General features: G+C 42.9%; 1 protein-coding gene across 1 annotated transcript; it reads right to left on the bottom strand.

Moving 5' to 3' along the window:
* Positions 1 to 742: 742 nt before the first annotated feature.
* On the bottom strand, positions 743 to 5,734 carry LOC117842627 (metal transporter Nramp5). Its single transcript, XM_034723115.2, has 13 exons — positions 5,464 to 5,734; positions 5,175 to 5,253; positions 5,018 to 5,058; positions 4,748 to 4,826; positions 4,559 to 4,663; positions 3,978 to 4,087; positions 3,510 to 3,691; positions 3,153 to 3,222; positions 2,856 to 3,029; positions 2,649 to 2,753; positions 2,069 to 2,200; positions 1,727 to 1,822; positions 743 to 1,254 (listed from the first exon to the last, which is right to left on the bottom strand). The coding sequence occupies exons 1-13, from the start codon at positions 5,569 to 5,571 to the stop codon at positions 937 to 939; spliced, it is 1,599 nt and encodes a 532-aa protein (XP_034579006.1). The 5' UTR covers positions 5,572 to 5,734; the 3' UTR covers positions 743 to 936.
* Positions 5,735 to 23,269: the final 17,535 nt, after the last annotated feature.

Raw genomic sequence — 23,269 nt, forward strand, 5'->3', positions numbered from 1 at the left:
ATTTTGCGGTTAATTAGCAATTTAAATACAAGTTTTAAATTTCAAAATTTCCTATATTTAACACATTACACCTGAACTCCATGAATTGGTTAATGAATCATTCATTCAAATCTTGCTCATAATAATATAAATACTCTTATCTATTAATTTACACAAAAAGATAAGAAGAATGCGTACATATGGTGATCAAGATATCTTAAAACACAACCGTCCGGTCTAAAAGGTTGACACACCCAAATTTCACAACTGGCACAGGGCTGCTATACTAAATTAACCTAACACCTAAATTAACCTTATATATTCCTTAAAAAATTAACCTAATATATAACATAGTGTGTTTCTGGGATGTAGATGCTGGAACATTGCTAATTCCTCATGCAGTACAGCTTTTTCCAGAAGTACCCTATATTTATATTGGTCCCACAGAGAAGCACAAGATCTACCCAGTCCTACAAAGGATGATTGGATTCCTTCATAATGTCTTTACTATGGGGAAAATAGTGAGGATGATTTATGATTTTATTTGTGAAAACATGAAATAATTAAAAGAAATAGATTGCAGAAAGTAAAAGAACACATTGATGTATTCAAATTGAAATTAGACAACAAAAAATTAGGACGGATGACACTTGGAACTACTCCCTCCGTCCGAAAAGAATACACTTGTCCAGATACATAGCTAGAATTGTATTCTTTTCGGGATGGAGGGAGCATGTGGCTAATGTTGTACTGTAGTAGGGAATGAAGGGAGGTCACGTGGCTGTCAACTTGAGTATTACACACATCTGATTGAAAGCGTTTTGGACTCCATCGTGACTGCAACTTTTGAGAAAAAAAGGTTGGAACCAAGATTGTAAAATTACCACTCGCTCCACTGATCATTTACATTTGTATAACAGTACATACTACTAGATGTAGAATCTATAGCTAGCCTTTCTACTCCGGGAGAGGGATGTCGGCCAGGTCCTGCCGGAACGGCACGGGCTGGTCTTCCTCCTCGCCGGCCGCCTTGGCCTTCTCGGCGTCAGCTTGGGCGGAGTCGGCGACGAAGGTGACGACGGTGTCCTTCCTGAAGGTGAGGTAGATGACCGCCAACATGTAGATGAGCATGAGGGGGAAGACGACGAGGCCCACGAGGACGTTGGCGTACTTGGGCAGCGAGTTGTGGATGAGCCACCCTACAAAGCTCGTGCTCAGGAAGTACATGTTGATGCCGATGATCATCAGCCCCAGCAACCACGAGAACACGATGATCTGCAAATACACATAAACACACATACAGTTAATAACATTGTTACTACTTAATACTAGTTTTGACAACATGTGGTAAAATTAGTAAATGGAAAAAAGCTCTTTCTAGTAACATTTGGTAAAAGTAATTAATAACACAGCTCTTCATTCTTCTTGTCGAAGTTTTTTTTAACTGAAAAAAGCTGCTCTCGTGATCTGTTTCCCTGTGAAGGAAAGGATGCTTCGAGTTTGGTTGCTGCAGATGCTAGATCGGATTCATGCAACAAGTTTGTTTCGTTCAGCTTGGACGTAGCACACACTAGCAGTGCTGGCATGTGATGAGCCTGTATACATTATTGATCCAGAACATGGGGTGCTGAGAACATCTTGTGCAAGGCTAGCTATGTCATGGTAGGCATCACAGCTGGTTAAAAAAAAAGTGCAGACACGAGCAAGCAACAAGGACGTAATTTTCCCTGAGCTAGTGAGTGCTTACGTAGATGGAGTTCTTGTGGGGTCCCATCTTGCTGCTGCTGCTGCTGAACTTGAGAAGTGGAATGAGGGCAAACGGCAGCTCAAAGGACAGTATCATCTGCAAAGGAAAACCACAAGGAAAGAATCGCCAATCATTCGCCGCCTTTATTTAGAAGGTCTAGAAGGAGCACTTAATTATTGTCACTTTCAGATCACAAGTTCATTAGTGCCTTTTTTGCTAGGTAAAAAAGACTTCTTCGTCCACAGTTAAAAATCAACCAGGTGCATGTGAAGCTAGCTGCTATATATGGTATGTAGCTAGTGGATGAGCCACTCAATCTGTGAGGTGTGGGATGTGACGCACCGAGGCAATGATGATGAGACGGCCAGCGCCACTGGAGCCGCCGATGATGGACACGACTAGGCTCGGCGCAATGGCGATGCAGCGGGTCATCAGGTTCCTCAGCCATTTCTTCATCCTGATGTCAAGAAATCCCTGTATGTACGAAACAGGAGAAAGCAACAAGGCTCAAAATAAAGCTTGCAGCGTTCATCGCTTGCACTTGGTGAGATCCTACTAGGATTAGTACACTACTTGACTTCGTGAGTGTGTATTCAAACAGTGCGAAGAATGCGACAGTTCTTGGTTTGTTGGAGAAAGGGCGCGCTGATCCTTTCAGTTCTGAAAGGCGCCCACATGATTTTACATTTGTCAAACTGGCTAGAAATTATTGAACAGCATATGGTTTAGTAACTTAGAAATAGTATACATTACCAGATTGAAAAAACAGTACCAACAGAAGGTTTAAGTTATATTAACAGAATGTGCAAAATAAACTGATGATCAAATAAGTTTTGTCTTATGGACCATGACAAGTCAAACTGCAAGTTGTAAATATCAAGATTAAGTAACTTAATTAGTTGTTAATTATGGTGAAAGGTACCTGCATGATGTACTGGCCGGAGTAAGTGCCTGTTATGGTGGAGCTCTGCCCAGACGCCAAGAGCGCCACGCCGTACACGATCGCACTCGACCTGCCCAGCACGTTCTGATGGAAGCACAAACAAAACGAATAAAAACTTATTTAACTCGAACAATGATTCTCCCAAATAGCTGTAATCTGGTGGAATGGAAGTAGATATCGCCGTGCCTTGAGGAGAAAGGAGGAGGAGTCGAGTGAGAGGTCGCTGCATTTTTCGGCATCCTCCGGTGAGAGGTTGTCGGCGAAGCAGACGGTCCCGGAGACGGAGATGACGGCGATGTTGATCAGGAGTGCCACGAACAACGCGAACCCGCTCTCGTAGAGGAAGAACCTGCAGGCGTCCTGGATTTGATCCAAGAGGGCAAAATATATGTGCAGAAGTGAATTGAAATGGCACATGATTCTTTCTTTTCTTTTCCTTTCTGAACACTATCATGTTCTGCGTGTTGACATAAAGTAACTTACCTTGATTCCTCTCACCGATGAGGGAGTCTTCCTCGACAGCACCAGTGCAGAGTGCAAGAACAGGTTGTGCCTGCAATTAACAAGTTGATTAAGGCTAATGTTTAACTCAAATAAACTACTACTTCTTTTTAATTTGCAGGTTTTAGTCAACAGCTAACAAGGAAGTTATAAGACACGTTTTGTGGCAACCACAACTGATATGCATGTGGGGCTCTGAAGCAGATTCATTGCCAACCACTCCCATTTTTCTTAATCACTTGACCTGGCCGCCTCGTTCGCCATGGCAAAAAATCAGTGAAATTTAAAATACAGTCCTCTTCATCACAAGAAAAAAGAAGAAATCCCTCAATTGCTTACGGCATGATAAGAGCTCCAAGGAGGGCAATGGCGTCTCCAGTGGCGCCAGGGCCCTTGAGCCTGGGAATGAAGAGCCCTTTGATGACCTCCACGGCCGGAGGCTTCACAAAGCTCATCTCCCCGAAGAAGCACGCCGCCATGACGAACACAAGCATTGAGATCAGAAACTCCAACTTCCGGACCTATTTTCAAAAAAACACCCCAATATCATCACACTAAGCAACTAGTCGATTATTTAACACAACTTATCTTAAAGAAAAAAAAACTTCGTGACATTTTTTTAAACCAGGTTTTGTCGCAATTTCTAATAACTAAAAAGTGCAATGAGCGGGTCAATTATATTCACCCACTACTTTTTAAAAATTAGTCAATTGTTGAGATTTATATCCATATATAGATGTCCGCGCCAAAATTTGAAAAATGTAACTATTGAACCCCACACAGTACAGTAAATCCATGAACCCGTACCCCATATCTTTGTAGGCCCAGAAGCAGGAGAGTGCTGGAGCCGGTGATGAGAACCCCAATCCACACGGGGATGTGAAACAAAAGGTTGAAAGCGAAGGCTGTCCCTATAACTGCAAAAACGTAAGAACAGCAAATGTTGGTAAGAAACAAGCATTGGATAGACCGCTAGAGTATTGTTACTAGGTCCTTGCAAGTTCTTCCAGTGCCACTATTGTTCAGACGGCAATAAGACAATTGAACACGTCAATGGAAGATTACATTTTATATGATAGGAACATGCATCATCCTAAGATGTCTTGTCGTTAGCGCAAATATCTGAGAGGGATGTGCTAAAAATGTTTGTATGGAGCATGGACTGTAGAAAAAAACTAGAACAAAAAACTTGCTCTACTTGTGTATTAACAATTAGAATATGTGGGTCCAGACGTTGGGTGTAATATACATATACTTTTTTAATCCCTTTAAGTCAGCTTAAATTAAATTAGAAGGTCAAATGTTGCCTTCCATCACGAATTTAATAGTTAACGATTGTTGTATCATTAGAGAAAATTATATTTTTGGTTTATCATTTTCCTTCTAACCTTCTGGGATATCTGCAGCAATCACGGCCACCTCTGCAAGGATCCATAAACAGATCTTCACAAACTTTGGATACTCACTCTTGCATATCTCAGCAAGATGCCTCCCTGGTTTAAAATGAATAGAATTAGTGCCAGATTGTTAATATTTCTATATGCATAGAAAGCAAATTAGCGTTGCCTTCTAGTTACCTGTCACAACTCCAAGATTAGCTGCTAGTGACTGTATGATCAGTGCGAAGATGAGACCAATGAGAATCACCCAAAGGAGCTAAAGATGACACAAAGAGAACAAGGAAATTGCAAAAAGGTAAACATTCAGTTAGGTTCTCCTTTTCGGAATCTTCTGGAATGAAAAGTGTAGAAGATTTGCTAGAGTAAATGGGGGAGGAAAGAAAAGCACAGAATCATAAAAGGAAGAAACAAAATCTTCTGTCCTTTTGGAACGCACTAAAACTGTACCTCATATCTGTGATTTGCTCCAGCTTGAAGATCCGTTTCCACTGTTTCAGTTTGGAAAAAAGGTTGTGAGAAACGGCAGGGGAGAGAGAGAGAGAGAGAGAGAGAGAGAGAGAGAGAGAGAGAGAGAGAGAGAGAGAGAGAGAGAGAGAATACTCACAGTTCCCAGGATCCAAGTATGCTAATGACACCATAAACCCTGGTCCAATATGAGCCAGGAACCTTTTCCATGCAGGCTCCTGAGTTACACGGAACAAAATGGAGTAAGTTTGAAACAAGTGAAATGAGCATCTGCTCATCTAGGATCATGATAATGCTCAAGTTCAGAGAACACTTCCTAAAGTCTGTCCACAGTAACATCACTTGTCACTTCAAAAATTCCATCAATCCATTATATTCCAAAACTCAAGATTGAAGTGATGCATAGATGCGGATAGACAAGTAATAACCTTGATCAGTTGGTCACTGTCTTCGAGCTTCTTAGAGTCTTCCTGCGCTGCATTAGCTCTCCAGCTCCTCGCTCTCTCGTTGCCCGGAGTTTCCCTCTCAATCTCCATGCCTACAGCCTATCAGCTCTCTCAAACGCTGGGAGAAGATGTTGTGGAGTGGCCTGGTGTCCTCTTGCCACTCCTTGGCCAACTTATATACACACCATGCATGTGTGGAACCATATGGATGCTGTTCAGAGATTAAAAAAATTGTTGGCTAAGTTTTGCCTGATAAACATACACAAGAAAGCTCCATTTGGCATCATATAGAGACCAAACAGGAGGGGCCAAGGGCCACGCCTGCTTCCTTTTCTACTCAAGTTTGTTTAGTTCCGGTCACGGTCACGGGACCTAGGTTTATCTTGGGGAGTGATAGCTTGCCATGACCCTGAAATCATGCCTTTTGTCTATACTACTAGCTAGAAAGGGTTTTAGGGGCATTGGTTGCTATATTTAGTGTCCTAGATCTGATGGTTTAGGTGGTGTGTCTTTGCTTTGTTGAATATCTTCATGTAATGCCCTAATTTTCAAACTTTTGCAAATTCATAAAATTTGCTAGAATTTTTCTAGAATTTATTTGAGCTTGTTTAGGGATCTAAGGATTTTCTAAGGTATATTTAATTTCCTAGGCATTCAAATGTTTTTCTAAAATTTAATCAATGAATCATAGGAGTTAATTGTTGCATTTTCTGGTGCATTGATTTTGGTTATTTGAATTCATGTTTGAATCTTTTTAAATTATAGGAAAACTTTTCTTTTTTTTTCTTTCTCTTTTCTCCTTTCTTTCGGCCTGTTCCTTCTTTCGGCCCAGCTCGCCCAGCACAGCGACCTAGCAGACAGCCCGTTTACCACGCCAGCCCACTCCTGTGCCTCCTCCACACCGGCCCACACCCAGCGCCGTCATCAGCCACTCTGACCACCCGCGCCCGACTCGAACTCGAGTCCGAGTTTGAGTCCCGGTTGCGCCCCACGTCCGCCTCCATCCTTGGGCCCGCACGCCAAGGTGAAGCTCCCGGGCTATAAAACCGTGCCGCCCCGCACCCCGAAGCCCCCACCAAACCCTAGCGCCCCATCACCTTGAGCCCCAGTGCTGCGGCGCCTGAGCTCGAACCCGCCGCCATCAATCTCCGCCACCGCCTTCCCGTCGATGAGATCACCGCTCGGAGCTTCACGACGTGGTAAGGATGCCGCCCATGTAGATCATGTGCGCTCCCATGCTCTCTTTCACGCGCACGAGCTCGCCGAAGCTACCGCCACCGCACCGAGCCGCTCCACCGCGTTGTCTCGCGCTGTCATCACCTCGGCTGCCGCAAAATCCGCCTAGATCGGTTCGCCACACTGCCAGCTTCATCTCGAGCTAGTCCCCGTCAAAGATCATGGACCTCCGGTTGAGCTACGCTCGATTCCGGCGAGGTCTTGTGTAGCACCGCCATGCTTTTCGCCACACGCGCGCCGCCACTTTTTTTCGACCGGCCATAGCCGTCCGATCGCGCAGATTGGATATGACCCTGGTCAATACCATCAACTCGAGCCGCTAGCACCACTTTTGCAAAAAGACCCTCGCTGTTTTCTCTTTTCGCACCCAAGATCCATCCAGTTCAAAAGTATTCAAATCTAAGTCCTTTTTATTCTGTTTTAGCCCCTGCTCTTTTGTAAATTCCGCTCGTGTCCTGTTTGGTTGTTTTACATGTTAGACCTTCTGTTTATATATATAATTAGGTTTTATCCTCGGTTTCTTTTAAGTTTAGCCCCTAGAAGTTTAGTTTCCTCGCAGTTAAGCCTCTGAACCCTGTTTAACTCATATCTTTAGCGTTTATATTTGTTTTAAGCGATTCTTGCGCCTATGAGTTCGTGTTGACGCATAGATTAGTTTTATAGTCTTGTTCTGCTCTTTTGCTACTACTTGATGTAATGTTTTCTTATTTTAGTCCTTTATTTGTTTGTATGTACTTGTTTGGTGCGCATAGAAGGATCGCAGCTCGAGGGATTCGAAGAGCAAGGCTTTGAAGACTTTGAGCAGCAAGAGTGCTCTTCATTAAGGTAAGTCATGACCTTGCTCACAATTTGATCCTATGACCTTTACTTTCATGTTCAATACACATATGCTATGCATTTTAAGTATATAAACATGATGGTCCTATTTAAGGTGTGCCTAGTTTTATCCCTACATCTTGATCAACCTGGGTTTACTTTAATGTTGGGTAGTTCTTGCTTAGTTGCTCTAACTGGTATGGTGGTATTAACGAACCAATACTTAAACTTATTTTATTTATACTATACTTTCCATCAATACAAGATCACCATACTTAATTGGAACATGGAGCGACCACCCAGGAAAATAGTACAACCATAAAAACTACATGGCTCTGATCTTGGCTAATTAATTAGACACTCTATTTTGGGGTAATCTAATCGAAAGGGCAAGAGGGGAGCGTTGATGGGTATAGCCCGGCCCTCGGGCTAATTTGCTTCGCAGTCTTGGGAGAGGTTTATGCTCTGCTTCGATCTAAAACCTTAGCGGGTTACTACTTACTAGGGAATCTTTGTAAAGGCCATGTAGAGTCCCTATGCAATCACACCTCGGAAGTGTGGTATTGTACCTGGCTTGCACAGCATGATTGGGTCTAAAGTTCTTTTGAACTTTTACGTGACTTGTGGGTAAAGATGTACAACCTTTGCAGAGTGTAAAACTGTTATAACAGTAGTGCTCACGGTCAAGAGCGGCCTGGATCCTCACATGATTAATTTATCGGAAGTTGAATTAAATTGTTGTTATTTATTGCTATTATCTTTATTTATATTCATGCTTAATGTGGATGGTATAAACTTATACTTAGTTATTGCTAATAAAATTTGACCAACCAATTAAAATGCTGAAATGCTATTAAACCATAGCCTATCCTTGAATAACCTTACACTACACATTCTCCATGCTTGCTGAGTACCAACCATAAGTGTACTCACCCTTACTTAAACCGTTGCTCAGATCAAGTCAACTTTGAGGAGGTTCTTGAAGACTTTGAGGAGTTCTGGGCGTACGTGTGCCCCCAGTCAACTGCCTGTGGAGTCGTCGTCATCGTTGGAGTTCCGCTGCTAGAATTAAGACTCGTTTTGTTATTCGAATTAAAGACTTTCGGTCATATAATAAATGCAATACTCTCTTTACATTTTGGTACTGTCTACGGTATTTACTAAAGTTGTTGCATGTGTGAAACTTGATCCTGACGCTTATGTAATTTATTCATCTGATTTTGCTTTTAAAACTGGGTGTGACACTTCCAAACTGTCGTGGACGTTTTGGTGACTACTTTTCCTTGTGTAGGTGTAGACAAACCTCTCGTAGGCGTGCGGTAGTAGAGGATGAGAACCGTGTCGTGTAAGAGCAACTCCAAGAGTATCCTAAAAAATTCTTCCCCAAAACTATGTATTGGGGATTCTCCTAAAAAAAATTTCCCCTAAAAACATATCAGTCCACAGCAGTCGCTAATAAATAGCCCCCAATATTTCAAACACAGGCCACGTCATCATATTGGGCCCATCGGAAGGGACGCGCGGGCGTGCGGGAATCAGGATTGGGGGAGGAACGCCAACGCTAAAATATACATGGTGGCAGGCTGTTTTTTAGCGTCGCTAAAAAATTGGGGAAGGTTTAGGTGGATTGTTGGAGTTCATTTTTTCTCTCTTTTTTCCTAAAAAAGGTATTGGAAGTAAGATTAGCAGTCTCTTGGAGTTGCTCTAAGCGCAGGTGAAACTGAAGTTTTATCTCTACAAGGGGGAGCATTACTTAATTGTTACGTAGTCATTATTGTACTTCAATATATATAGTCTCTAAATAAACTAGATAAAAAGAAAGGACTGCCTCATTTCATTCATTAGATATGCTAAATTCTGTACCACTAGTTAATTTTTATAGCATTAAAAAAGAATGTTTTGTCACAAAAGTCGACTCGCACTACCAGAAACAAGAAGTTTGCCGAGAGGCACTCGGCAAAGGCCCAAAAACTCCCGGCAAAGAGTTCGCCGAGTGTTACACTCGGCGAACTTTCCTACGGCAAACGGTGGAGTTGCCGAGTGTCGAACATCGGGCACTCGGCAAATGATTTGCCGAGTGTCAAAACGCACTCGGCAAACATTTTCGGAAAAAATAAAAAAAAAAGACACAGCCGCCGGCCGCCGGCGCCGGCGCCGGCCACGGCCACGGCCACCACGCCGCCACCGGCCGCCACGCCCGCTGCCGCCTGCCACCACGCCGCCTCGCCCGCTGCCGCCCGCCACCACGCCACCTCGCCCGCTGCCGCCCGCCACCACGCCGCCTCGCCTGCTGCCGGATCCGCGCCAGATCCGGAGGGGAGAGAGCTGGGGGCCGCCGGATCCGCGCTGGAGGGGAAGAAGGGGGCGCGGATCCGGCCGGAGGGGAGGGAGCCGGGGAAGGAGAACCCGGATCCGGAGGGGAAGAAGGGGCGGCGGCGGGGCCGGGCGCCGGGCGGCGGCGGGGGCCGGGCGCCGGGCGGCGGGGCCGGGGGGCGGGCATCGGGCGGCGGCGGGGCCAGGGGCCGGAAGTCGGGCGACGGGCGGCGGGGCCGGGCGCCGGGCGGCGGCGGGGGGCGTCGGGCGGCGGGCGGCGACGGGGGGGGGAGAGGAAGATGTGGGGGACGGTTGGGGGTTGGCGGAGGAAGATGTGGGAGAGAGGAAGAATGCAGGGGGCCGGGTGCGGTACGTGCGGGGCTAAGTACTCGGCGGTTGGGGAAAAAAAGGTCGCCGAGTGTCCTAGGTGGGACACTCGGTAAAGGGTTGTTTGCCGAGTGTCTAACCTAGGACACTCGGCAAAGTTATTTTAAAAAAAATTTAAAAAATATTTAACAGTTTCAAAAATTTGTCAAAAATTTATATGAAATAATATATATTCTCTATTGACTATAAAAAAGTTTTGTAGTCAAATCAAAACTCAACCGTCATTTTGACTCGAAATCTTATGGAATCCTTCTTAACGTTATTATTATTCTTCTGAAATCCTTCGGTTTGTAAACATCGTACGTGATGAAATGTGCAAAACATTCTCAATTTTTTTCCACAGCCTCCACGTATGATATCATCACATCATGACAAATCTCATGATTTTCAGACTTTGCTTGTTTTTTTTATAATTTAAAAATACTACTGCCACACGTTCATGGTCGTGTTTCCTAAACAAGATGTTCGAAATTTCTTTTCATTTCATGGGTCAGGTCTCAAATTGGGCCAAATAACATGAATATCATTTTTTACTCATTTTGTTCCATAATTTGAATCACTTGCAGTTCAAATTTGACTTATACCAAAATATCCCTTGAAATGCAATTAATTAAATAAATATAGCAAATAAATTCAAAAATATACCAAATTTTAACATGGAGTACCACATGTTGTATGTGGGGAGTAGAAAAAATTTCAAGGTGAAAAGAGGAAAAAAAAATTATTTTTTTGCCGAGTGTCAAAAAAAACACTCGGCAAAGTTTGCCGAGTGTCTTTTTTGACACTCGGCAAACCCCCCTCTTTGCCGAGTGTTTTTTTTGACACTTGGCAAAGAGGGTAGTTTGCCGAGTGTTTTTTATTTGACACTCGGCAAAGCTCCGATTTGCCGAGTGTTTTTTCTTTGCCGAGTGTTTTTGGCTTGGCACTCGGCAAAGAGCTTGTTTGCCGAGTGCTCGAAAAAAAACACTCGGCAAAAAAAATACACTCGGTAATTTTTAGCTTTCCGGTAGTGTCGTGAATCTTTGATCAAATCCTCAATTGACTTCCAGTTAATTCTGTATTAGCCTGCCAGAGAAACAACCAGTACAGGTTTGCAATTAGTTCTGAAACAATTGTTTACCATTCGTACTGGAGATCTGATAATGGCATAAGGCCAAATAAAAGAGATTCTTTTTACAGATAGAACGTTGAAGAATCAATATATGATCTAGAACTGTAGCTCAGAACGGGTCCTGCCTACTGCGGAGGCATGTGTGCTATGTATGATTCTTTTTTTGTAATGAAGTGTCTATGTGTTATTCTTTCAGTACTGTCCTTTGGGCTTGGGCTCAATCATCAGACAAGACCACATATATGCATCCAAAAAGCTAGATCAGAACTGTAGGCATGTCTAGATTAAGTCAGGTCCGTCATCATATTCCCTCTACTATAGTCCCCTCTGCCATGAGTTGTGCGTAGCAAAATGGTGCCATTGTGTACTCGAGACAACCACCTGGATCAGTGTTCAACTTACCTTTGTAAAACCTGAAACTGGAAATACGGTCACTTAGAATTTGGAACTTTAGAGAAATGTTCATCCAATTTTTTTATCAAATCTGAAATCAGGGCCGTGTGGTGTTATATTTTTTTTGGGTTTGTGGGACTAACTCATTAGTTGTATTGTGAGGAAAGTTTTTTGGGAACAAGGAACCAACCTCATCACTGGCACATGTTTAGACTTAGAAGCTGTTTAAAAAACTATTTAAAATTAGAAATAAACTTCCTTTTTTTTAACAAAATTTACCTGGCCAACTGATAAACCCAGTTACCAGATAACTTCCAAAAACTTTTTGGTACAAATGGATAGGCACGGGTCTAATACAGTATTAAAACATTGGAGAGTCAGCAATCCTCAAGGGCAAGGATAGAACAGTTCAGCATTCGTTCCAAAAGCAAATAAGCTAGGAGATATTGTTGCATCAACTGAACGGTTGCAATACAAAAATATTCCAGTGATGTAACTAACGACTCGCCGCCCAAGCTAGCCTACTTGAACTGCACATCTCCTTGGAAAGTATCCATGTTTTTATACTTCAGAATAGAAAGCGTGGCAGTCCAAGCTTGCTCGGTATCCTTTTCATTCTTTCTCTCTTCGATCGATGAGGATTTGAGTTTTTTTTTTGGCTGGGTGTGGGGGTGATGATGCATGGCTTGCTTTGTCTCCATGTATATATGTAAGTGATGCTGGAATATTCTTGGCCAGTCAAGTAAGTACTGATAATATATACTTCAGTTATGGACAGCGATTTCAAATTTTCAATGCTAACTTACTAATGAGTTATCGTCCTGTAGTGATCAGTACTGTCAAGTGTCGACATGGTATGATTGATGCTTTGCAACAATTTCATAAAACCAACTTGCACAAGAAGACGCAGTGCAATCATTTCTTCAAATTTTCCCTCGCTGAGAGATGCGACTAATTTTTTTTTACTAGTAAGCACTGTCGAAACTGCTGATCATTTATCATTCATTAGATGTCAAATTTCGACATTCATGTGGCGTTAGTAAACAGTTAGGCCTTTTTATTTATGCTGGATGTTATTGTGCTATTTGAATGCCAATAACAAGATGGCAATCGAAAAAAAGTTCCCGAACCAGCCTGCTTCTTTTATTTTCTCTGAGCCTTTTCACTGACAGACAGAATGGAAGCTAAGGTGCAGCTGATTGTGTGGCAATGGAGCTATATAGCGAGTTAGAGATTGTCAGCCACTGTCAAACAATCTCTCAGAGGCAGCAGCGCTCTAGTAATTTAGCTATAATATAAGCTGGTACTTTTCTGGTTTGTTTGATAAACTGGCGTTCAGTTTCAACGAAGGTATAGAGAATGTCCCTTCTTTCTGAAAATGAAGGAGTTGGGCCCCAAGATTCTAGCCCTGGAGGGAATGGTGTTTGACAGCGGCGCTACGTACCCAGACGAGGACGTTTTTTAAGAAAATACCCAGACGAGGATGTTTTTATATAACTCTTTCTTGACAAACAGCAAATGAACTCGTTTGATTAAATCCAAAATAATTGAAGCGAGTAAGTTGACTAATGAGCAAGGTAAAGGCAAATTAGCAGGTTCAAGGGAACAAATCTTATCGGCACTTGTTTTGCCTTGAGGATTACCAATCAAATTATTCATTGAAATAATCAAGATTCCAAATTTTGCCAAAAAAAAATTGATATATGTTTGCGGCTATATCCTTTGCCAAGTTGACAGTTTCATTTTCATGTGGTCTTGTTCAGGCGAAGGACGTTACTCGTCCTTGTTGATGCATGTGATCTGCCAGATTCCTGGAGACAACTGCAATCATCCAATATCAGTTGATCGAGTGCATGCCTTCGTTACATTGTCATTCCCACAGTGTTGTAGAAAAGTTTGTGTTATATGCCTGCATGTGTCTGCCCATTGATAGTATGCTTTGTTGTTACCTAGCAATACCATCCTGTATGCTTTGATGATCTTTAACGGCAAATACGGTCAAGTCAACCTTTGACAACCCTTGGATTGGCTGTTGCTGGTAAATATATGGACTGCACCTATCGGACATGGTTTTGGAAGCTCCATCCCTTGAACCTTGAAGAAGCATTCCTGCTGTGAGCTGATAGCAATTTGTGCCTGTGAAGCGTTTCAAAGTCACCTGATTTAGAGTTAACGGTGAGAAGTTGTTCTTCAGTCTCCAGAGAGATGCAGATCAGCACAATCAGATTTTCTCTGGACATGTCCTACTGGCTTAGTATAGTACGTAGTATATTTTACTTCTGCGGGAGACCTTGGTGTTTGTTGTGCAAAATGATCAGTGGAGGAATCAGAGAGGTATAGGTAAGCAGGTCCTTACAGGTCCTTGTAAGAGAAAAAAAATCCGGAAACTGAAACGCTACGCGGAGCAGTTACATTATTCAAATTTCTTCGTGATAATGATGCATGAGCACGAAAATATAGAGATATAAAAAAAAATCTCTGTCTGCGAATACTTTTGTTGTACAGCTAAAAGGATGGATAAAGACTTCCCAATTTTGTTGTACAGCTAGAAGGATGGATAAAAGACTTCTCATTTTTGTTGTACAGCTGAAGTCTTCGTCCATCCAAATTTTCTTGTAGGGCGTGGCTCAAATCCAGCCACTGAACAAAGCATGGCTATGACCAAAACTAGAAATAATGAGTACGCGTTTTTTCTTTACCACTCCATTTTGGCCACATTAACATATAACATCTCTTATAGATTCACCTGTGCAAAATGCTAAATCACATAAACTAATTTTGCGGAATGGCTTGACAAAATGACTTGATGATAAACTGTACCCATTTTACTGGTGGTTTGACTAATTGTAAATTCATTTTTCTGTATTCTATATGTGAAACTAAGGCAGGCATGTGCAGTGGTCATCTATGTGTGCAGCTAAGTCAAAATATAAAGTTCAACATACAATTGTATCACATTTGCTTTGTCATGTTGACCACACATAATTGTATGATATAAATGCCACAGTGATTACATTGAATAATATGATAAATAATATATTCATGTTTTTACACATTTATTTTATTTAAAGTCCACCATGTGCATTAGAACAACATTTATATGCAAGAGACACTTTCAACTTTTCATTAGAACTCAGAATGGCATTAAAAAGAACAGTTGTCATCAGAGGCAACACATATGCACTTTTATTAAAGACGCAAGTTGCTGACTATGAATATATATGCATCTCAATTAAAACCAGTCGGTATAGCACTCTATGTCTATATTTTTGGTAGTCAAAGTAAATGACACTTGTATGATTCCTATGTTATATATAGAACTCTTTTACATGCTATGGTAATATCAAATGTGTATATGTGTACATCACTGGAACTCCTGGTAAGTATATTTCCAGAGAGCCGTTGGCTAATGTCTAATTTGAGTGGTTGAGCTAAAATTAGCACCCTCATTTCAAACATACGGAGTTGATGGAGTCCTCAGCGACAAATGCATTCCTCCAATGTAGTGCTATCTCCTGTATCAATCAAATCATACATTATGCAACCTTCAAGCATGATCTTTCCTACGAAGTCTTATTAATTTGCAAATTAACCAATATTGCTTTGCATGGAAACAAAATGAAACCAAGAAGAGCAATTGGCTTCGTATTGGTCAAGTGGATGAATGTGATAGATTGCTTCGGTCATGATATCAAGTAATAAGTGAATTTTCCTACATAGTTATGGACCTTCTTTTGCCAGTGTTGGCACATCTAGGGTAGGTTTATGGCGTCAGCACATGCGTAATCACATCACTCACATGTAACTGTCATTTGAGGAGATCATTTGATGCCTCAAACCACCACTAGCACAAGTTCAGTCGCTTGCTAAAGTAACATGTTTCATACATACTGTTTTATTTGATCAATATCGGAGCCTGTTTTATTTGATTATGAAACTTCTCACGGCCACTCAAATCGTGGATAAAGTGGGATAATTGGTACGGTACATTGAGGGAAAAAAAAGATTTGAGTAGCAGCTGATACATCAATCTTTACAAGGAAGTAAAGATTTGTCCAAATAATAGAACTGTGGCTGGTTTATGGAGGATTGACTAATTGTAAAAAACGTTTTGGGTTGTTTATGTAAAATTAAGATATATGTAAGCTACGGACACTTAAACAGATAGCCATATATATGCTTTGTCATGACAAGCACCTGAAATTAATCTAACACAATGTGTCGTGGACATTTGTTTTAGCTCTAACACCAAGCCCTTCCAACTTGTCATCAGAACCCAAGATTATGAAGTTTTGCCTTCGGAAAGCACACCACCAATGAATGTTGCTCACCATGTTAATGCATGTTGAGTAGTATGACAAGTCAGAGCGGAGCTCAATAATTCATGTATTGACAGGTATTCAACACCTCTATATCATTCCTCTATATCCCTATAGAATGACTTCACTTGTTACCTGGCTTCTTCCATCATTCCATGAATTCCAGATTTTTCAGGACTGCAGAGGCTGCATGTATCGCGCCACCTCCAAGTTGTTGTGACAGTTGAACACTTATAAAGCTTTTCTGATCACAAGTCAACGCAGTGCCATCTTTTTGGACGGCGACACTATGTAAGCGCCTTGCATGCGGGCTTGCCACATGTGAGCTCACTTATCTGGTTTGATTTCCTTTAAACTAGCCGAAACTGTACTTCACCAATGTATAATGAATTGGACACCTTAGGTCGAGTTTTGATTAATAAATTGAACATATGAGGTTGAGTTTGGAAGAAAAACGGATATTTTCCTGTAATTTCTACTTCCAGGGGCGGAGCCACTCATTTGTTTTCATCATTTGATGGCCACAGGGGTGGGGTGGGGGGGTGTCCTCCCTCGGCCACTTCTTGTATCCATGTTGTTACATTGCGTTTTTCCTGTCAAACCTGCTACTTGATAATTGGAGGCAATGTTTAAACAGGAGTTTGTCATGATTATTCGTTTGGTAAATAAAGAGGAAATACTTCCCATACCGAAAGGATCTCTAGCCTAGTGGTCAGAGTACCTGAATAGCATCCAGCAAGTCCGGGTTCGACTTTCCGTTGGAGCGAATTAAACGGGTTTGGAATAAAAAAACAGGTATGGGCTTTGTACCTTTCTTAGGATGCTTTAATATTGCCATTCGTGAAACGTATTTATTGAAGTGTCAACTTTGAGATTCTGAAAGATTCCTGGTCACATGAAGCTCCGGGCTGTCTTTCACGAGGATGCAACTAGTTCATCCGCCATCGCCGCTTGGATCTTTCTTTGAGACGGACGGAGCAATGATTTTTTTTCCTGAGGAAAAGTAATGAGATTCCCTGTAAAGTAACTGTCAGTACTGCTAGATATTGCAATGTGCAAAAGGTCCTGAAAAATCTTCACCATGAAAACCGCCCGTTGTTTTGTAGTTAATTGTTTGGTATTCCGCACGCATATGATCTGTGACGCCTGACCAGTAAAAGCTCCCTGTAGAGTAATACAATTTTTAGTCCTTTGTTACTTAATTAGCATCATCGCTGATCACTGCACCAAGTTTTCCTAATCAACTTGACTTCTCTAGAATTTTCTGTTTCATGTCAATCATATCATATATCGAGTAAATGCACAGGACGTAAGCCCCCGACTAATTTTGTGCTGTGTGTTGGTTTATACACCCTTCACGATCATCACGCAGATTCAATTCCTCTTTCACTTGAGTTGGGTGCGTATTGTAGATTCAAAGATATCCATTTCCACCTAGATCAATGTATCAGTGTTCTTTAGAGCTCAAGGGGAAACAAACCTCCTGTTCTTATGCATTACAAACAGGACAACCAGGTTTAAGAAGAGCTCAGGGTGTCTCTTCAGCGCGTCAAGCCCCACACAGGCCTTAAAAACTGTTTAATAAGCCAACAAGCTAAACATCAGTAAGACAACACTCTCCAACTACGTTTAGAACTCCCTACTCGGTTCACCCTCTACTTGGTCCATCTCCTATCCAGCCGCACAAAAGGAGTACTGGTCTTAGTGTTCAGAGATTGCAACCTGACAATAGTTGAAAATGAGCTTGTCCACTTGGAACGATTACAACCTGACAACAGTGGTATTAGCTTTTACGCTTGGATGTAATTCAGTGGTTGCAGCATGATCATCAGTAATACACACTTATTTTCTGATGAGCCCTCGATCTTTTTTTCCCTTTTGTACTGTCGAAGAATTTTTCAGTGTTCCCATTGCAGTGGAACTTAAAGCCATGAGTTCAGGGAAACGAAACTAGCCGTGAGTTCAGTGAAACAAAACTATGCATCAAAGAATTTTACTTCATATATATTGCTAGCTCATAATGGAAACTGCTATCTTGATTAACTTGGAGCCATGGTAGTGAGATAATATTCTTCTGAACCTGCAACCATGGTTTTTGTTGCTAATAGATACACTGTTCCCTACTTTCAAGCCACTATGCCTAAACCTTGATCTTCTTACTGATGCTACTTTGGGTTTCCTAATTTCAGGAAAACTTGGAAAGCTAGAAGAACTGAACTAGGAGCACTTCTGTATGTAGTATCTTGTTCTGCATATCTCTTTTCTCTATGATGTGGATGCTAGAAAATTTATTTTGTTTAGAGATTGTGTGTATCTGTTTGTATGGATGGAGCATGAAAGTGTGTAATGAATACCTTTATAATTGCTAGCATATTGTAATAACAATTGTTATAAGGTCATAAGACAGGGGCTCCTATACATCTTCCGTGCGATAATAAGTCTTGATATCGCACAGCCCTTGAGGCCCAGCAACAGCGCAGGAGGCCCAGCAACACAAACAACAATGAAAGAAAGAAGGCAGTGCATCGCATGATTGGCTAGTACAAGTAGCAAGTCTGACACGTATTTTAGCTTTTGCGCAAAACAAAAATTCGAAGAAAGAAAAATATGTAACGTCCAAGTGTCCAAATCAAATTTCTATTGAACCGTAGCATTTCATACGATGAGATCTGCAAAATAAGATCACAGTTGACCATATTTTGAATCAAATTGTTTTTGAATATTTTTTGAATACACCAACATTTTACTGATGTTGACCCACATTTTTCTTTTTGAACATTTTTTCTTTATTTTTTTTACATGCAACAATATTTTTTTACATTCACTAATATTTCTTAATATTTGACAACATTTTCCCTAAAGACAAGCTTATTTTCACCAACATTTCTTGATGTTCATAAATATTTTTTATATGCAACAATATTTTTCTTCAACATTTTTACAATCACCGGCTTAACATTTTCTTCAGACACACCAACATTTTTCTTTAGGCACACTAACATATTTCTTCAACCTTTTTACATTCCCAACACTATAGCTCAACATTTTTTTTACACACACCAATATTTTTCTTCAACTTTTTTACATTCACCAAGGTCAACATTTTTTTACGCATACCAACCTTTTTAAAAAAAAAAATACTATTTCAACATTTACTATTTCAAAGTATGTTTAAGATATTACTACAATATAGTCAATATTTTAAAGACTAGATTTAACATTTATATACACACTAGTTCAACATTTCCAATAGAGTAGTTCAACTTTTATGCAGAAAATGTTGGAATCATATATTCAAACTGTTGACCATGTCTATTCAAATGTTGAAGAGTGCTTTGAAATGTTGATTTAAAAAAAAATTACAAAATATATTCATGTTGGATCTTGTTTTGTTGCATAAATTCTAAATAGCATCATTGTTCAAATGGAATCCAAAATGCATTGACGGTTTGAGAGAAAAATGAAGTTAAAATTTTGAATCTAAAAGGAATCTTACCCATCCACCACCCTGCAGGAACCACCCATGTATGCAGCCACCCACCCACACGCTGACACATGTCCACAGCTATATCCCAAAGACCCAAACTGTGTGTATGCTCCCACCCGTTTCAATCTCGTCAATTGATTGTACTCCGCACGAGTCTCAAACATTGGAAGATGTGTTAAATAATTTCTTCCAGAAGATGGCTAGAAATTCCGCATAACACTGCTAACCAATGGGCCTGGCCCAAAAAAGAATCAGGCATGAAATGAAATGTAACGGGCCTCAAAATGTGATACAAAAAATGGGCCTAAGATGTGCTGAGCCTGCATCAAATTGGGCCTGCAAGTAGGCTTGGCCCAAAAATATGTTGCTTGCTGCATGAGCCTTGTTGGGCCACTAGGCATTTTACAACGAATCTGCCACGTGAAATCCTAGTCACATTCATGTCATGCAGTGGTAGCATTTTGTGATTTTTTAAATCCTATGTGGCACTTGTACATCATCCATATATTAACGTGTTGTGATATTTTTTGAGCTTGATAATGAAAAAAAATGAGTATCTTAAATTAATAACAAATGAAGGGTCGTCATAAAATTTATGATGAGAAAATAGATTTTTGTCACAAAATACCTTTAGCTAAGCATGATAGGTGACAAGATGAATTTTCATTAATCGAGCATCACAAGTTGCGGAATATGAAAAAAAAAACCTGATTTTTATGACATAAATGAAATGTCACCTATCACAACTTTTCTTATAGTGAAATGGGGAGCCCCAATTGACGGATATCCAGATTAGGGATATCCTAAGCCATCGGTAAGCCTAAAACAAAGAAGGGATCAGAAGACGAAGCTAATTGGGCCGAGCGAGAGGCTGCCACCATCGCCACCCGACTGACCGATGGCGCCCGAGGCCAAGGCCCAAGAATCGAGGAACACAGGCCATTAGACCGGCCCAAGACGCCATGCGAGGGTCTAGGCGTAATGATGGGCAAGGCCTATCATATAGCTAGACCTGCCCGATGTGACAGCCGCAACCAAGCCCACGTGGGCTGAGGAGAGGAAAACGCGGGCCGATCAGTCAGGCGCACCGTCATCCGTGCCCTGGAGGGTAAGACCACCGCTCCAGGACAAAAGATCCCAGTCGGGAACAGTGTTGTGGCACTATTCCGGATCGAGCCTGGTCATGGGCACCTAATTCGCCATCATGATGGTATCAGGTGAACTGACCGAGGGTAGGCGCCGCCCCCAGATACGTGTAGGGGCTAGGTTCGACGACCGAGGCGACCAAAAGAGCGGGCCTTGGATGAAGATTTCGGTGGATATCAAGCGTAAAAGCAGCCCTGACTGAGGGATGGGCCCCGTGGGTGCTGATCAAAGGAAAGCGCCCAACTGAATGAAATTCCCGCAATGCCTTACTATGTAACCCTCCCTATGAGCGGTGTATATAAGGGCATTGGGGGGACGAGAAAGGGATTCGACCCCTAGTAGAACACACTCACATACGCACGCACCGTTTGTAACCCCCTAATGCAAACTTGAGCTCTCGAGCCTGGGAATAAAGAACTTGCATCACGAACTGGACGTAGGGAAAATTGCCTGAACTAGTATAAATCTCCCGTGTCTCGCAAGCTAACCCATCAGAGGATTCACGCAGCAAATCTTCACTAGTTCACACTACTAAACATCAACAGTTGGCACACCAGGTAGGGGACTGTTGCGTGATCATCATCCTTCTTTGGATGGCTTTCCCCCTCACCCATGATGGATGTACCTTCATCCCTGGGAGCGGCATCCACTTTGGAAGCTTGGACTTCGTTGCCGCTGCCATGGGCAACCTCCAGCTCATCACGCCACCCGCGCAGGGGAAGGTGCTTTACTTCGGCAGCCTCAACTTCATCACCAATGCAAATGGTGACCTCGAGCTTGGTGACCCAATGACCCTGCGCATCGTCGACGCGGATGTCGCGGCTGAGGACACCCTCCTCAACACCGAAGCAGACACGATCACCTATTGAATCAACAGGTACCTTGGGCCAAACCCGCCCCGAGAGGAGATTGAGACCATGCTCTACGCGCTGGTGAACATCTTCTCCCAGCTGACGGCAGAAGGCTTGGAGCAGGCGGAGGAATGCAGCCACGTGGCCATGATCGGCTTCCCCGTCAGATTGAAGAACGCAGGCCAGGCTTACTTGCGGATGCTGCGGGAAGCCATCATCCACGTTCCACACATCCTCGTCTTCATCGGCATGATGGACTACACCCTGGTGTCTATCCATAACCTCCTCGATGATGACACCAGCGATGGTTTGAGTTTAGAACTGGGGCCCTACAGCAGCGAGCACCCGTCATGGGAGTGCAACGTGGCGGACCTCACGAATGCCCCCCAACATCGAGGAAGCCACCACGCACACCCTGCCTGATTAGCAAACGACGGAGCAACACGAGGCCTATGCTCAAGAACAGGCGGAGAGCTTGAAAGCACGGTGAGTGGAACTTGAAGCGGAATGGTGGCAGCTGGAGCAAAAACAAGCAGAGTTGGAACCCAACGATGGCAACAAGGAGACGTCGCATCGACCTACGCTCAGAAGGTCCACCACAACATCATTCAGGGAGCTGAGGACATGCCCCGCTATGCGCGGGAAAGTTAGGACGTCGCCGCGCAGCCATGATCCTCTGCTCCATCCCCGAACCGATTGACCCAGTGGCTAGGCAGATCCATTACAACCTACAGGGGCTCTTGGAGGCAGCAACTGTGCAGCAGGCTGAAAGCTCCTATGCAAGACGACATGAAGTGTCAGGAAGCAGGCCGAGTTGCAGTAGCTTCTAGGATAACGAGGCCTCCACCTAGTCGGGTGCCTCCCGAGGCCCGAGGAAGAGCAACCATGCCCCAGCTTCAAGCCATCATGCCCCGGCCGTGTCAATACATGACCGAATAGGCAAGAAGCAGGACACGTGCGACACAATCAACACCCGACAACGCACCACCAAGAAGCCCGAGGTTGCCCAGAAGGAGAAAAGATGCCATGCCGGCTGGTGAGGTCAGAGCCCCAGCCCCGATGGACCTGGGCCCCAAGCCTTTGGGTGGAGAATCTTCAACGCGCCTTTCCCCCGTGCTTTGACCTCTGACGCATGTCACCAAATACATTGGGAATACTAATCCCAGGGTATGGCTTGAGAATTATTGACTGGCCTGTCGAGCAGGAGGGGCCGAAGATGAATACTTCATCATCCAGTACCTCCCTCTTTGTTTGGCAGACTCCCCAAGGGCCTAGCTCGAGTACCTATCCCACGGCCGAATCCAGGACTAGACCGACTTGAAGTACATCTTCATCGGCAACTTCCAAGGCATGTACACTCAACCTGGGAACTCATGGGACTTGAAGAGTTCCAGGTAGAAGTTGGGTGAAACCCTCTGAGACTACTCCGGCGATTCTTGAAACAGTGCAACGAGCTCCCCGACATAGTTGACGCAGATGTAGTCGGGGCCTTCATCTCCGGCATGACCTACCAGTCCTTGTGCACAAACTCGAATGCTCAAAGCCGCGAACCACCAAGGAGCTGCTCGACATCACCACCAACAACACCTCAGGGGAGACAGCCGTGGAGGTGGTGTTTGAGTATAGCAAGGGGAAGGCAAAACGAGAGGAGGATGAGGCTACGACTTCCCATGGGCGCATGAAGAAGAAGAAGAAGAAGATGTGATGGGAAGGTAAGCTTGTCACGGCG

Source organism: Setaria viridis, chromosome 2 (assembly GCF_005286985.2).
Source record: "Setaria viridis chromosome 2, Setaria_viridis_v4.0, whole genome shotgun sequence".
NCBI classification, from domain to species: domain Eukaryota; kingdom Viridiplantae; phylum Streptophyta; class Magnoliopsida; order Poales; family Poaceae; genus Setaria; species Setaria viridis.